The 16,146-nt window shown below is 40.6% G+C and overlaps 2 protein-coding genes across 12 annotated transcripts; one reads left to right on the plus strand and one right to left on the minus strand.

Annotated features, from left to right (window-relative positions):
• Nucleotides 1–98: 98 nt before the first annotated feature.
• On the plus strand, nt 99–5,053 carry LOC103834007 (SNF2 domain-containing protein CLASSY 1). Of its 6 annotated transcripts, none has more exons than XM_009110063.3 (7): nt 167–298; nt 437–538; nt 752–825; nt 932–1,176; nt 1,251–2,705; nt 2,782–2,919; nt 2,996–4,924. In XM_009110063.3, the coding sequence occupies exons 3-7, from the start codon at nt 777–779 to the stop codon at nt 4,922–4,924; spliced, it is 3,816 nt and encodes a 1,271-aa protein (XP_009108311.1). In that variant the 5' UTR covers nt 167–298; nt 437–538; nt 752–776. The 6 variants fall into 6 exon arrangements, with proteins under 6 accessions (XP_009108313.1, XP_033132740.1, XP_009108311.1 ...); XM_009110064.3 differs by having other exon boundaries at nt 238–359; XM_009110065.3 differs by lacking the exon at nt 437–538 and having other exon boundaries at nt 99–298; nt 2,996–5,053.
• LOC103834006 (mucin-17) lies at nt 5,022–14,680 on the minus strand. 6 transcript variants are annotated; one of them, XM_033276846.1, is made up of 21 exons: nt 14,453–14,680; nt 14,308–14,366; nt 12,628–14,225; nt 12,047–12,472; nt 11,797–11,958; nt 11,543–11,677; nt 10,984–11,409; nt 10,721–10,837; nt 10,143–10,438; nt 9,631–10,037; nt 9,446–9,498; nt 9,269–9,370; nt 8,132–9,169; nt 7,467–8,095; nt 7,262–7,370; nt 6,884–7,064; nt 6,694–6,761; nt 6,506–6,621; nt 5,609–6,421; nt 5,430–5,527; nt 5,022–5,349 (listed from the first exon to the last, which is right to left on the minus strand). In XM_033276846.1, the coding sequence occupies exons 3-20, from the start codon at nt 14,213–14,215 to the stop codon at nt 5,438–5,440; spliced, it is 6,756 nt and encodes a 2,251-aa protein (XP_033132737.1). In that variant the 5' UTR covers nt 14,216–14,225; nt 14,308–14,366; nt 14,453–14,680; the 3' UTR covers nt 5,022–5,349; nt 5,430–5,437. The 6 variants fall into 6 exon arrangements, with proteins under 6 accessions (XP_033132737.1, XP_033132734.1, XP_033132738.1 ...); XM_033276843.1 differs by having other exon boundaries at nt 7,467–9,169; XM_033276845.1 differs by having other exon boundaries at nt 5,096–5,365; nt 7,467–9,169.
• Nucleotides 14,681–16,146: the final 1,466 nt, after the last annotated feature.

Here is a 16,146-nt window from a genome sequence, read left to right on the forward strand (position 1 = left end):
CCCAAATTAAAAGCAGGTCTAGTGAAATGACGAATTTGCCATCGGTCCTTACATAAAACACTCCTCTTCAGTCACTTTCAATCTCACCTTTTTTATCTCTCATCACTTTATATCGATTCTGCGCAAATTCATGCAAAAAGAGAGAGAGAAAAAGTTACACACTGCCCGAGATTCTGAGCGAGTGTGTGTGTGTGTGGTATTGTATTCTTCGCCGTCCTTTTCGATTTTGATCATTTTCTTTTAATCTAATTTCCTCTTCTGGTCAATCCCACAAACTCCATCTCACTTCACTCACAAGGTGGTGATTGGTTGATTCTGTGCTCTGATCCTTTACACCACATATATTATCATGATGATGAGTTTGTGTTTTTTTCTTTCTCAATCTGGATTTTTGTCTGTACCGTACATGATCATCGTTTGTTTTGTCTCTTTCCAGAAACCATAACACAAAGTTGGACATAAACAATATGATCATGTTTCAAGCACATGTCATATGTTCTGTTTCTTTTTGACTCTCTGTTCCGGAAAAGATCTTGGGGTTTGTCTGTACTTCAATATAAAATTTGGAGCTTTTTATCATGATTTATGATGAATATATATATATATATATAAGTCTGCATCTTGTGATAGATGCAATATTTTTTTTTTTAATTGTCGATGAATGTTGATAGATTCTATGATTGTTTGGTGGTAAACATTATATGTGAGAGTTTCATATTTTGACTGTTCTATTTTATTTGTTACACTGCAGGAGGAGATTGTATGTGACTGAAAACATGAAGAGAAAGCGTTACTATCAGTTGAACCATACGTTTGATCCATGTCGTAAGATGCTTTATATGTTTCCATTTGTTTCACCTAAAAATGTTCTGCATTTAGAGGTGAAGTAAGTGATTTATTATCATCATCATCATCTGTTTGTTGTGTGCAGCTTTCGAGGTGTTCTGTTCAGGGACATGGAAGGCGGTGGAGTACTTAAGAGTCGAGAGTGGATCGATGACCATGCGACTTTTTGAGAACGGGCATGTACTGGATGATGTAAAACCTTTCCAAAAGCTTCGTCTTAGATCAAGAAAGGCCACTACTATCGACTGCACCACTTTTCTACGGCACGGTGTTGATGTTTGTGTTCTCTATCAGAAAGATGAAGTGACTCCAGAGGATGACTTGGAGCCGGTATGTATATACATTTACTTCCCTTGCGCATTTTGGTTTCTTGTTGTGAGATTCTCTCTGTGTGTGTGGTGTAGGTATGGGTTGATGCAAAGATTGTATCCATAGAGAGGAAGCCTCATGAACCTGAGTGCTTGTGTGAGTTCCACGTCAGCATCTATATAGACCAAGGCTGCATCAGTTCGGAGAAGCATAGGATGAATAGAGCTTCTGTGGTCATGGGACTGGACCAAATCTCCATTCTCCAAAAGTTTCCAAAGGAACAAAGCGTGGACCGGTTCTACAGATGGAGATACTCCGAGGACAGTGCATCACTAGTGAAAACAAGGCTTACACTCGGCAAATTCATGCCTGATCTTTCTTGGCTTCTTGTTACATCAGTCTTGAAAAACACTGTGTTCCATATCAAAACTATCCAAAACAAGATGGTGTATCTGATTATGACGGATGAAGAGTCTAGTAGTAGTTCTTGTTTGAGTGCAATGAATATCACGGTGGAAGATGGAGTTTACTTGTCAAAGGTGGTTACATTCAATCCAGATGAGGATGATACTACTCTTGCTCTGGATTATGTTCATGTAGAGGAGGAGGAAAGTGAAGAGGAGGAGGAGGTGATGGAGCTGCGACGATCCAAGAGAAGAAACATGAGGCCTGATAGATATGGTTTCTCTGGGGTTCAGCCAGATTCAAAGGATGGATGGGTAAGGCTTATGCCATATAAGTACAGCACATGGACTGATGACGAAGAAGGTGATGATGAAGATAGTAATGATGATAGAGATTCAGATGATGATTTGTACTTACCCTTATCACACTTCTTTGGGAAAGAGAGCAACACAAAGGGATTCAGTAAACGTAAGGAAAGTGAGATTGTTTTGGTAGACAAAACAGCGAGGAAGAAGAAGATGATGATGAAGATGAAGATGAAGAAAAGAGATGGAAGTGGTGGAAGCCGCGAGCTCTCAGTTATCCCCTTCACTCCTGTGTTTGACCCTATACCATTGGAACAGTTTGGTTTCAATGCAAACAGTTTATGTAGTGGTGGATTCTCTGGAAGCAATTTGATAGATGAGATGGATAGGTATCGTAGTAAACCTTCTAAATACGGTAAGAAGAAGATGTTGTCGGAAATGGATGAGATGGAATCTGACTTGGGTTGGATTGACAACATGAGCAAGTCCTCGGTCCAAAAAGGAACAGGATCACACTCCCGGATAAGGTCCGGTTATGGGAAAACCGGACATTCTGATGAACCGCAGATATTTAAGAGGAGAACATTGAGCGCAGGTGCTTATAACGAGCTGATAGAATCATACATGAGTAATATTGACTCCACAATTGCAGCCAAGAAGGAAACAAACAGTGTTGTTGAGCAATGGGAAGCGTTAAAGAACCCCACAAGCACTACAGTGGAAGATGAAGACGGGTCGAGTGAGGATGATGATAGTGAGGGAGAGACGTCAGAGAATGAGATGTTGTGGAGGGAGATGGAACTATGTATGGCTTCTTCTTACATTCTTGATGACAATGAGGTAATGTTGTTCTTTTTTGGAAATATTTGATTTCTTGCGTTTTTTTTCAACTCATATAAGATTTTGAAAATTTCAGTTGAGAGTGGATAATGAGGCGTTCCAGAAAGCGACAAGTGGTTGTGAACATGATTATGAACTGAATGAAGAAATAGGAATGTGTTGCAAATTATGTGGTCATGTAGGATCGGAGATAAGAGATGTTTCTGCACCTTTTGTAAGTAGTGAAACTCTGGAAGATGCATTTATTTTGTAACCAGTAGTGTTCTAATCATGTACATTTTTATCGACAGGCGCGACAAAAGAAATGGACCACAGAGGCTAAGCATATCAACGAAGAAGACATCGACACTAATGTGAAACAAGACGGAGATGAGAGACGCAGTTTCACTATGCCTGTGGCTACCTTAGAGGTTCCTTCACCTGAAGAAAGCGAGAACGTTTGGTCACTAATACCACAGCTTAGGAGAAAACTTCACATGCACCAGAAGAAAGCTTTTGAGTTTCTCTGGAGAAACCTAGCTGGGTCAGTGGTTCCCTCCATGATGGATCCGAGTTCAGATAAGATAGGTGGCTGCGTGGTTTCTCATACCCCAGGAGCTGGCAAAACATTTCTCATCATAGCTTTTCTCGCAAGCTACTTGAAGATATTCCCTGGGAAGAGGCCTTTGGTTCTTGCTCCCAAAACAACTTTGTACACATGGTACAAGGAGTTCATTAAATGGGAGATTCCAGTTCCCGTTCACCTGATCCATGGCCGTAGAACCTACTGTGTAGCCAAAGAGAACAAGATTCAGTTCAAGGGGATTCCAAAACCGAGCCAAGATGTTAGTCATGTTATCGACTGTTTGGACAAGATTCAGAAGTGGCATGCTCAGCCTAGTGTTCTTGTAATGGGTTACACTTCGTTTCTAACATTAATGAGAGAAGATTCCAAGTTTGCTCACAGGAAGTACATGGCTAAGGTACTGAGAGAATCTCCGGGGCTTCTGGTTCTAGACGAGGGACACAATCCGAGGAGTACCAAGTCGAGATTGCGCAAGGCTTTGATGAAAGTTGACACTGACTTGAGGGTTCTGCTGTCTGGTACATTGTTTCAGAACAACTTCTGTGAGTACTTCAACACTTTGTGCTTGGCTAGACCCAAGTTTATTCATGAGGTTCTAATGGAGTTGGACGAGAAGTTCAATACCAACCAAACTGTTCAAAAGGCGCCTCACTTGATTGAAAACAGAGCCAGGAAGTTCTTCCTTGACATTATAGCCAAGAAGATTGACACAAAAGTTGGAGACGAGCGGTTGCAAGGTCTTAACATGTTGAGGAACATGACCAGCGGTTTCATTGATAACTATGAAGGAAGTGGAAGCGGAAGCGGTGATGTTCTTCCTGGTTTGCAGATCTACACGTTGTTGATGAACTCCACAGATTTACAGCACAAGACTCTTACAAAACTTCAGACGGTGATGTCGACTTACCATGGTTATCCCCTGGAACTGGAGCTTCTCATAACCTTAGCAGCTATCCATCCTTGGCTGGTTAAAACCTCCACGTGTTGCGCCAAGTTCTTCAACCCTGAGGAGCTTTTCGAGATCGAGAAGCTCAAGCATGACGCCAAGAAAGGATCCAAAGTCATGTTTGTGCTCAATCTCGTGTTTAGGGTGGTCAAGAGGGAGAAAATTCTCATCTTCTGCCACAACATTGCGCCGATCCGCCTGTTTCTTGAGCTGTTTGAGAATGTGTTCAGGTGGAAGAGAGGGAGAGAGATCCTTACCTTAACAGGGGATCTTGAGCTGTTTGACAGAGGCAGAGTGATAGACAAATTCGAAGAGCATGGAGGTCCTTCTCGTGTTCTGCTGGCTTCCATCACAGCCTGTGCAGAAGGGATCAGTCTAACTGCTGCTTCGAGGGTGATCATGCTTGACTCGGAGTGGAATCCTTCCAAGACAAAGCAAGCAATAGCACGCGCGTTCAGACCAGGACAGCAGAAAGTGGTGTACGTTTACCAGCTCTTGTCCAGAGGAACACTTGAGGAAGACAAATACAGGAGGACGACGTGGAAAGAGTGGGTCTCAAGTATGATTTTCAGCGAAGAATTTGTAGAGGACCCGTCACAGTGGCAAGCTGAAAAGATTGAAGATGATGTTCTCAGAGAGATCGTAGAGGAAGACAAAGTCAAATCCTTCCATATGATAATGAAGAACGAGAAAGCTTCAACTGGCTGATGATGATGATGATTCATTCCTGTAACAGCTTCTTTGTATTGCAATAAAACTAATCAATTATCGCAACTGTGTAATAATTCAGCTGCATATCATAATCTTAAATAAATGTGAAACAAGTGTATTTTTTCATCATACTATACTTATGATAGGAGGAAAGGTAGCCAGGGAAGATGATGGTACTTGGCAATAATAAAACAGTTGTTTTATTCAAACAACAGTTGTCTTACCTCTCTGAGTCACACAGACTGAGGTAGAATCTAACTTAAAAATCATAAGCACACACCTACAATAACATATCATCTTTCCCCTAACCAACAACGAAAGTATTTTTCTCAGAGCTCGATATTAAATTTAGGACAACCTAACAGCAGCAGAGACTGCCTCTTTCTTCTTCTTAGCTTTTGCTCCTTCCATTACCTACTTGCCTGCCAAAAACAAAATCTATATAGTGTTAGCTCAATATGGTTGCCTCCAAGTCATTTTACTAGACACTATATAACATCACCTCTAAAGTTACTGTTTCCTTTGACTTTGGTGACTTCTGCTGTGTGACATGGAAGGAATCTTTGAGGGCATCATCGATGTTTGCAGACCTTCAAGTAGCTGGAGAGAAGCGCACATAAACTCAAAAGTAAATTAAAGTGATTGCCATATAGAAATTAATGTAGTGTCCTGTATACTTACTCTAGAAGTTGGCTGAATCCTGCGGACAGACCTACGTGGTTCCATTCCATCTGATGCTTTTGAAGAATTATCATCCAACGCCTTGGCCTCTTCAATCTTGGGTAACCTCCCTGCAGTAGGAGCCACTTTCCCTTTCCCAGTAGTGGTCGAGGAGGAACTATCTTGGCCTTGTTGTGAAGATGATGTGATTTGCTCTTCCCCTGTTCCCTTGGCTGGATCCCTGGAAGTTGATGCAGGACCTTTGTTCTCTCCACTCTGACCAACGGCATCTTCAGATTCCATATTTGAGGATGTTGTATTACGAGAGTCCTTGCGGGGAATTATCCTAGGTGCAGCAACCGGCTTCTCTTTGGTCTTGGGCGCAGGTTTGAAAGTCTTGGGCTTCGTTGTTGTTGTTGTCTGTTTTTCTCTCGGTTTAGAAGGCAATCTCCAGCTCCCTGGTCCTGGATTTTGGGGCACAATTGGTTTCACAGCCTTAGCTGGTTCCTTCTGTTTCCGAGTTTGATTGCTCGCCTCTGAAATGTAGTGTTTGCTCACGTCCATGAACTTCCTTGTCTTTCCAGGTTTAGGGACACCATAGATCACTTTTGCTCCCTGCGTTTGCAAACCGGTTCTCTTCATTCGGAGTGGACCAGGATTGCCCTCCTTTCTCCCGATGTTAAATGTAGTCTCTGAAACACCGAGGTCAAGAACACCAGTCTGAGGCGGTTTACCTAAATCCGGACCAACGACAGTTTCCATTTTTGTGTCTTTTCCTTCAGCCACAGGAGATGGAGCTCCTAGTCTAGGACGCTTCTCCTTTGGAGTATCACCCTGCAATTCAAATTTTCGAGTCATTCAAAATAGCAAAGCATCCAAAACGAAGCTTCTAGCTTCACAGAAGGGTCATAGTAGTACCTCATGTGACGAGCTGATGTTTTCTCCTGAAGTAGAACATTCAATCCACCTTCCATCTTTCCATACAAGAGAAGGACGAAGATTCCAAACTTTGATAGTCAAAGTCTCTCCTTGTGCTGCCAAAAAGAAAAGTGACAAACAGTTTAGAACATGAAAATGAGATATCTTCATCACACGTCTTTACGAACCTGGAAAATGCACAGTCACTGTATTTTCATCATTTTTGTTCTTCTCCGTGATAACACCCTCCAACCAACTAAAGGAGAACAAAACACATAGATAAAGCTTCCAAAGTTAGTGGAACGAATAGAATAGGATTTCACAAAACGGAAAATTCAAAACAATTCAGATTTTGTGTTGTGGGATCATTGCTGTTACCTGTCATGAACCCACGAGTCTACCCTATCTCCAATTTTCCACACAGGATCCCCAATGGCAGCTCTACGCCTCTTCCTGGTTCCTTCATATGGCAGGGCAGTAATAGAACGAGCAGTTCTTATTTTCGGGGCCTCATCACCTTCACCTTTGAGGGCTACCCACTCCTTCAGCTTATCTGTTCCTGATAAGAGATAAAAGAATCGGATCAACTAATAGAGTACTGCACATGCATAAAATATAATAATGGAAAGTGGGTGATTATATACGGTTACATATATATCATACACTTGGAGCAATATGTAAAGTAAATGAAAGATAACGATCAAATACCGATCACTGCAAGGACAACATAAAAAAATTTATGGCCAACTAATAAACCTTGTTCTACAGAAAGGTCACTGAACAGCACATAAGCTTTCCCATCCTCTAAGCTCAATACATTGGCAGAGTACCATGCGGTTCTTAATTCAGGTCCTTCCTTGAAAACCTACATAGAAATTTTTTATCTCCATTACAAAAAGAAACACAACCAGCAGCGAGCAGTTTGCTATAGAAAGTGTATATATGCAAACATAGCACAAACCTCTACATGAGAACCTTCCTTGATGCACTCGTCGTTTGTTTTTTTCATAATCTGCTCACTTTCAGTCTGGGTGTCAATCGAAGATTTTGACCCAACTTCTGGCTCGAAAACTACAGCAGTGTGTTTAGCCACGTCTGCACTTATATGACCTTTCTGTCCATTTGTTTTCTTTCCAGTGGCAGAAACTAGACCTAGACCATCAGCTGCTCTCACGGAGCCATCCAACTCAGTATGCGCAGTGCTGGGACTAGCAAAACCTCTATCACTAGTAGTCTCAGTTTCTTTTTCTAATACACCCACTTTACAAGGCTGCGCTTTCTCAGATTCTTGAGCCTGCCTCCAATAATTACTTGGACCCACCTCCACCAGCTTATTGAGCGACGGAGGATGACCCATTGAAACAAGTATTCCAGCTTGTGAAACCGCCTCTGATGCCAGTTCTGCTGCCTTAACAATAGACTCCACATTTTCAGCTCGTTTGGTGGCCGCTGTGGCAGCCTCGACCCTCTTCTTAGCCGCCTCTCTGGCAGCACTAAGGAACGGACTGGAGCTGACCACTGCACCTTCACCCTTCAAGACAGAAGCAGGGGTACCCTGGCCTTGAGTTAGTACATCATTTGACTTGTGGAGATCATTACCCTGATAAGAAACACTAGGAAGGGATGCTTCTTCAGCCATTAATTTTGCCTGAAACGCCGCATTAGCTGCGACATTGGCGGCGGCAGCTGCAGCCTTTGCCACTGCAGCGGCAGCAGCTATGGCAACAGCAGCGGAAGCTAATCTGCCTTGAGTTTCTGGCTGGAGGCCAGCATGCCTCTGTTGCTCTATCTGCTTCCATACGTATTCGCTGTGACTAACGGCTGCAGTAGCGAGAGCAGAAGCATCCTCTGCATGCATCTTAGCCTCATTAAGCTTATCAATGGTATCTGCCGGCAACACAGATCTCTGCTTAACTTCAGATACAAGGTTACCACCAAAAATTGGGGATTGCAAAGATGATTTCATTTTCTTCCCAGGGAACGTAGATACCAGGTTCATAGGGACTGCAGAGATGGAATCAACACTGGCCAGTGTGCCTGCGTTAGAAGTCAGACTACCCGGAGCAGCTGTAATAGGTACAGGTGTTGATATAGAAACAAGAGGTGAGACCACTACTTCTGTCTGCTGTAGCGAATTCAAAATGCTTGGATCAGACTCCACAGAGACTGGCATTTTCTTCCGTTTCCTTGATTTCGTCCCAGTGGAGTGTTGAGCAGGTGCTACAACTGTACTGGCTGGCTCAAGTGTTTGCGTCCCTTTGAAAACATTGCCTGAAGTTCCACTCAGAACATGCTTACCGCCAGAGTAAGGCAAGGAAGATTCTTTTGTGGGTGTCAATTTTACAGATTCGGTGATCGGGAAAACGGGGAAACGAGAACCAACATCGAACCCACTGGTCTGCGGAGAAGCAAGCCACGGGCTGGGGTAAGGGAGAGGGGACATCCAAGCCGTATTATGTCCAATATTCGTAACTGATGCAGCTTGATGAGCATGTGATGAAGAAGGCAGTGGTGCAGCAGCTGAACCTCTCTGAATGCTTCTTGATTGTAAAGTTTCGAGGGGAGTTGACAAACTCCATAAAGGTGATGAGAGTGGAATTATGGGTTTCGTCGCTGAACTCACTTTGCTACTGGTGTGACTCATTGACGGGGTCTCTGTCTTCCCTGGAATGCAGTTTCGGGTATTTAGCTACGGAATGCAAACAGCAGCAGAGCTGAGAAATAAAATATAACCATAAGAGCTGAATAAATCGAACTAGAAACCTGCACGTGATTGCAATGGCGTTTCAGGACTAGAAACACGCATTCTCTGAGCCCTCACAGCACAAGCACGCCATGCTTTCTCCCAAGTGCCTCTCCCACCATCTAGAGAAGTTCAGAATGAACATGCTTTGTCTCAAAAATGGGTAATACAATAGGTTAAGAGAATAATAGTCTTACCTGCACCACCAAATGCAGATATCATATAAGCTTCATCGGGTGCTGTCCCTTGGCTGTAACGGGAGAAAAAAAAACAAAACAATTATAATTTTGTAAGACAGTAAGATGTGCAAGAACTCTGAATGAGATCGCTACTGAGTCTCTCTGACTCAACAAAACTTACGAGCACGTAACATAGAACTTACATTAGACCACCATAAACAAAAATCTGTGCACGTAGTTGCACTTGTTGCGAGTCAGTGAAAGGTCGACGAAAAATGCTTGAGGGAGCAGTAGAATTCATTTCCGGTAGACTAGTCGTGGGGGCTGAAAGGGTACCAAACGAATTAAGAACAGGAGTCTGAAGACTTTGCTGTTTCTCAGTAGAGTGTGTGATTTGAATAGAAGAACCAGAACTCTGATTAACAGCATTTGCTTTGCCTGCACTTTGAAAATGTTGAAAAGGTGCAGCTCCCTTTACACTATTTCCTTTTCTAGAAGTCTCTTTTCCTGCAGATTTAGGTGTTCCCCTGGGTTTACGCTCAGATTTTGTTTTCGAAGACTTCGCAGCTGTTTTCTCTAAGCTAGATTTTGACAGAGATCCCACCACCATCTGAATAAACAAAAGCATATGCTACGTAAGGATGATAAAAACATAATGTAACAGCATTCGCTTTGTCTAGTGATGAAACTATGTTGAGATATAGATCGGACGTACCGGAGAGACAAGGGTAGTTTCGGAAATTTCCACTGCTTTCCTTGTATCGGAAGTCAAGTTCAGCCCACTGCTGGAGGTCGGGTTTCTATCCAAGACCGGAGATTCGGTAGCCATCAAACTCAAAGTATTCTGATCCTCTGTCTTATTAAGTTGTAGTTCGGTCATCTTACGAGCTGGGGAAGAAATGACATGAGACCCTAAATCTGTAGCAGCGTTTTCAGTTCCAGTAACATGGGACTTTACAAAAGGCTCAGAACTTGTAGAAGCACAGGACACTCCTACTTCAATTACACCACCTGCAATATCCGCAAGGACAGGTATATATTTTCGATGAGTGCACATTCTTTTATTCCACGAATCTAGAAAAGGAAAAGCATTGGTCGTCCCAAGATCAAGACCGGTAAAACTTAGTCATAAGTTTATAGTAACTGCATTTTTTAACAGACACATTCTCTTATTTAAAATTTACACAGATTATTGATACTATCGTGGAAACACACCTAATATGTATCTTTTTAATAAACCATTCTAAAAAATCAGAAGAAACTTCTTGCTGCTACATGATCATACACACTCACCTGTGGGGTGTGAAACAGGAGTCGCAACTGTCTTAATCCCACCGGTAGCAGTCTTAGCCAAGGAGCTAGCACTAGGGTTTTCATTTATGGCATCGTTGTCCAGAACTGACTGAGACTCTGGGGAAAACGCAAAAGAAAAGAGATTACTTCAACATAAATCGAACCATCAAAGGGTAAACAAATATGGTAAGGTCTTTACGGAAGGACAATATACAAAGAAAAGACTACACGTGCAAATACTACGGCCAAAAAAAAAACATTACCAGGGACGTTTACAACTTCTGTTAGATTTTCTTCTAAAATTCTTCCCTCACACTGCTGAGGCAAAACATGGCCAGCGGCATCAGCATCTACTGCATCCTTTGGCCCTTCAGAGGCAGGACAGCCTTCGACAAATTGTGAACTTTGGTGAGTATCTTCAGTCTGCTTCCTAGGCTGTTGTACAATATGACCCCCTGAATTACTTGCTTCCACGGGTGGAACAGTTTGACAATTTTCAGGTTCGGCAGATGAAACCTTCCCGGTTACAGAGAAATTGACTTGCTCATTAGCCTCAGATGATGTAGGCACCATATGTAAATCTACTGCAGATGTAAGACTGGCAGCAGGTGCTCCATCTTGGCTTAGATGTTGCGATTCTTCAGGTTTGAGAGGAAATGCTTCACATTCTTTACCGTCAGTCATTGTCCCTGAGAAATAAAAGGTATACACATACACATGTAGAGTGTTATAAATAAGTAATTATGATATATCAATTTTGTATGCAATTACCGAACCAAGAGTATGAAACTATATATCAAAAGAATGAGACAATATAATTACCTGATTTGTCTATTGGAATGGTGTCAGACTGAGAATTTGACTCCACCAGCTTGGATGCGGAGTCTCTTATAACATAACCAACAGACTCAGACACAACGCTTTCAGATAAGACTTGAGAGCTCTTGGCATCCTGATCTGTATGAATTCACAAATATTCACATACCTAATATGTATCTTGCTAAATATACCATTCTAAAAAAAAAAATCAGAAGAAACTGCTAGAAAGAAAGTTTCACATGATCATACAAACTCACCTGCGGGGTATGAAACAGAAGTAGCAGATGTCATAATCCTACCGGATGCAGCAGTCTTATCCTCTTCCTGGCAATCTGCCACAGCTTCAGTCCGAAGATTAGCCAAGGAGCTAGCTTTAGGGTTTTCATTTAAGGCATCCTTGTCCAGGATTGACCGAGTCTCTAAGGAAAACGCAAATATGGTAAGGTCTTAACGGAACGACAGTATACAAAGAAAAGAGCACGTGCAAAAAAAAAAAAAAACATTTACCAGGGACGTTTACAACTTCTGTTAGATTTTTTTCTAAAATTGTTTCCTCGCACTGCTGAGGCAAAACTTGTCCAGCGGCATCAGCATCTACTGCATCCTTTGACCCTTCAGAGGTAGGACAACCATGGAGAAATTGTGTACTTTGCTGAGTATCTTCAGTATGCTTGCTAGGTTGTTGTGCAATATGAATCCCTGAATTACTTGCTTTCACAGGTGAAACAGTTTGGCAATTTTCAGGTTCGCCAGATAAAACCTTCTCGGTTACAGAGAAATTGACTTGCTCATTAGCCTCAGATGATGTAGTCACCATATGTAAATCTACTGAAGATGTAAGACTGACAGCAGAAGCTCCATCTTGGCTTAGATGTCGCGATTCTTCAGGTTTGAGAGGAAAGGCTTCACATTCTTTAATGTCAATCATAGTCCCTGAGAAATAAAATGTATACACATACACATGTAGAGGGTTTATATATAAATAATTATGATATATCAAAACCCAAAAAAAAAAAAAAAAAAAAAAAAAAAAATGCAGAACCAAGAGTATAAAAGTATATATCAAAAGAATGAGACAACATAATTACCTGGATTTTCTTTTGGAATGGTGTCAGACTGAGAATTTGACTCCACCAGCTTGGATGCAGAGTCTCTTGAAACATAACCAACAGACTCGGATACAAAGCTTTCAGATAAGACTTGAGAGCTCTTGGCATCCTGATCTCTATCATTGGCATTGACAGCTAATTCCATGTTTTGTTTGAGATAAGATATGCGAGCACTACCTTTCTTATTGTCACCCTTCCTAGACACATCACCATCTGTGGATTCAACCATTGAGTCCATTTGCGAAACATGAACACTTTCTGAAGTCTCAACTCGAAGTATCTCTGTATGTGTCTGAGTCTGAAAAGTAGATTCATGTTCACTGCTTGTTATATTTGGTAATACCCCAGTGAGTTCCAAAGATGCTTCAACTGTTGCGCTGGTATTGGCACTGCTGACAGGAAGATCTTGGCATTGGATCCCTGAAACGTCTGGTTCAGCTACCTCAAGAGAAGAGAGAGCTTGGTCCCCTCTTTCTAGTACCGTGACATCAGATAGCTCCATATCCTTCAGATCAGACTTAGCAGTGTGGTCGCTGATATCATTTTCATCATTGAAAAGCTCTGGAAGCAAAGTGGTCTGATTATGATTATTCAACTCACCACTAGCAGAAACCCCAGTCTGTACAGTTCCGTGGCTACAATCGATTTCCATCCTTGATTCTGTGTTGGCTTCGTCTTCTGTTTGGTCAAGAAGACTATCAGTAGTCTCAGTTCTTATATTGGCATGACCACCAGTATCCACAGCCTCTACAGTCCCGGTATCTGAAGGTAAAACGACATTGTTTTCCTCCATGGATGCCTCTTCCGTAAGGGTTTGGTTATGAACACTATCAGTCGTCTCAGTTCCTATCGTATCAAGACCAGCAGAACTCACATGAGCTAAAACTGCATTATTTTCCGCAACGGTTTGGTCAAGAAGACTATGCGTTGTCTCAGTCCCTATCTTATCATGACAAGCAGTATCCACAACCTCTACAGGCACAGCGGCTGTATTTGAAGCCAAAATGGCATTATCTTCCGGCTCCTCCTCCACAAGAGTTGGTGAGTCATCTTTCAGCGGGACCTGTTCCTGTGCAGCATCTGTCTTGCAGGAGTCTGCTGGAGTATCATCCACAGAAGGGTTGGTGGGAGTTTCCTCTTTGGAAAGAATAGTCTCAAGGCCAGGCTCCAATTGATCCATTGTGCAGCCTAGATCACCAGATTTCTTGATAGAATTATCTTTCTCTCTTACAATGACTTGGTCGTCCTGTCCAACCGAATTCAAAAGCATTTCAACGGATTCTGAGGAAGTAGCCTCAGACCAAACATTAGTATGCCTAGAAATGGCACAAGACTCAGTTGCAGCTGAGCTAAACACTACACCACTACTTGCACGAGAGAAATCCTCAATCCAGTTACTATCTTCGTTACCCTCAATACCAAGAAAAGCCTCAGTTTCGACTAAACTATCAAACCTCAGATGCTCGTCAAAATCAAACCTTGGAAGAGACACCGGAGGAAACTTAGTGTTAGCTTCACCAGCTAAATGGAGATTCTGGTTTTGAAAGTCACTGTCATCATAATCCATGGGGCTATTCCTGACATATATGAGAGAACATGTGTAAAAATCAAAGCTTTAAACAAAGAGATGAATTCAACTCGAGTGTATAGAAACGCTACCTCCCTCCATTCGGCGACGAAAACCGACCTCAGATGTTCCCTAATCGCACGTTCATCTACTGCTCCACCAAAACAATAGCAAACTCGTCAATACTATCTACCCTCTCGCATCCGTTGCGTCGGTGGTCAAGAAGGTTAAACTTACCGGAAAATTCAAGCTGATGGGGCGGACCTAGGGTTCCGGCGAAGAAAAGAGGTTTGGCGAGTGAAGCAGATTGGGAGAGAGAGAGAGAATGATCGATTAATTATTCGATTTACTCAGGGAAATCAAACGAATAATAAATTTAAATTATAAACAAAAAATATGGATGCTCATTCCGCTACATCCACACTGACACGTGTCTTATTTCCTCAATCTTGCGGCTAGTATTGAATTTAACAAAAAACATCTGATAGTAGGTTTTTTAAACGTGAAGTTCACTCGAGAGAAAATTTAGTGACCGAGAGGTAAATAAACGGGAGTCTTTTTTTTTTTTCTCACAATGACCAAAAGGCAAGAGGCACCTGCGCGTATATTCATTTTTGATTTGCAAAAAAAAATATTTATTTTATATAAATGGTAATATATGCTTTTAAATTTTTATATATATATATATATATATAATATTATATAATTATTTAATATATTTCTAAATGCAATCATTTTAGAATTTATAATGAATAATTTTTTTTGATCCGTCAACTGTTACGACCATATTTTTAAAATATAACTCGTGTGTTCGTGTAAATGTATTTTTATGGATCAAAATTTTAATGTAAAATAAAATGGTTATCTATTTTTATATTTGATTTATACGATTAAATAATTCAATATATTATCTAAAATTTTATGGTTTATATTATGTATTTTTATAACACTTTTATGTTTTTAGACGTAGTTAATATACCAAAATAAAAAATAACCACCACGTAATAATAAAATCTTGTTACATTTTTGACATTGATTAAGTATAACTAGGTGACCGGTCCGCACCCTGTGCGGGCATAAGAAATTTAAATATGGATAAATATTACATTGTTTTTAAAAGTAACAGATTTTACAACATAATACCACCGTCTTTGGGAGAATTCATCAGTCATGGAAAAAAGTTGGTAGTTCATATTTGAGATGGACGAGAGGGAACACAGTAACGTCAATAGGAAGAGGCAGATATTGTGTGTATGTATAATTGCAAAGTCACAAAATATTTTGTGTGTTTAAGAAGATACTTTCATTCAAAAAATGGAATAAATAGTGTATAGTTTTAGAAGTAACAAATTTTATATTCACATTAATTAGACTTTTATTGTATATGTGTCGTAATTCTTTATTTTAGGTGAATAATATTATTTTTCCATAAATAATAAACAAACATTTATGTAGACATATTAAAAGAAAATATAATAAAAATCAAAATATTATCCATAAATAATATAAATTATGAAGTACAATTCTCGATAAAGAAAGCAAATTCAATTAGAAACCTGCAAAAAATTAAATAAAATTTGTAAGCAATTTGACGGATTAACATTATTTGATAAATTTATAAATTTCTAAATTTTATTGAACATGAAATAATATTAAATTGACATATCGTCATCGGTCTCCTAACTCATCACAACCCATCTGGCAAATACAAAAAAATAAATAATTGTAGCAGTTTATATATTTTAAAATTTGTATTTCAAAAAAAAGTAGATAAAAATTACGTACCGTGACTACGGAATATTCTGAAAAACTTGTTTGTAGACAAACATTCAATGCTTTTGTCTGCGGCTTCCTTTTTTTACCATTTATTAGGATTTTTAATCCAGATCTCGACTTAACTCTTGAAAGTGCAACTTTGCCTTGCATTTTGT

The sequence above is a fragment of the Brassica rapa genome, chromosome A08, assembly GCF_000309985.2.
Source record: "Brassica rapa cultivar Chiifu-401-42 chromosome A08, CAAS_Brap_v3.01, whole genome shotgun sequence".
NCBI lineage: Eukaryota > Viridiplantae > Streptophyta > Magnoliopsida > Brassicales > Brassicaceae > Brassica > Brassica rapa.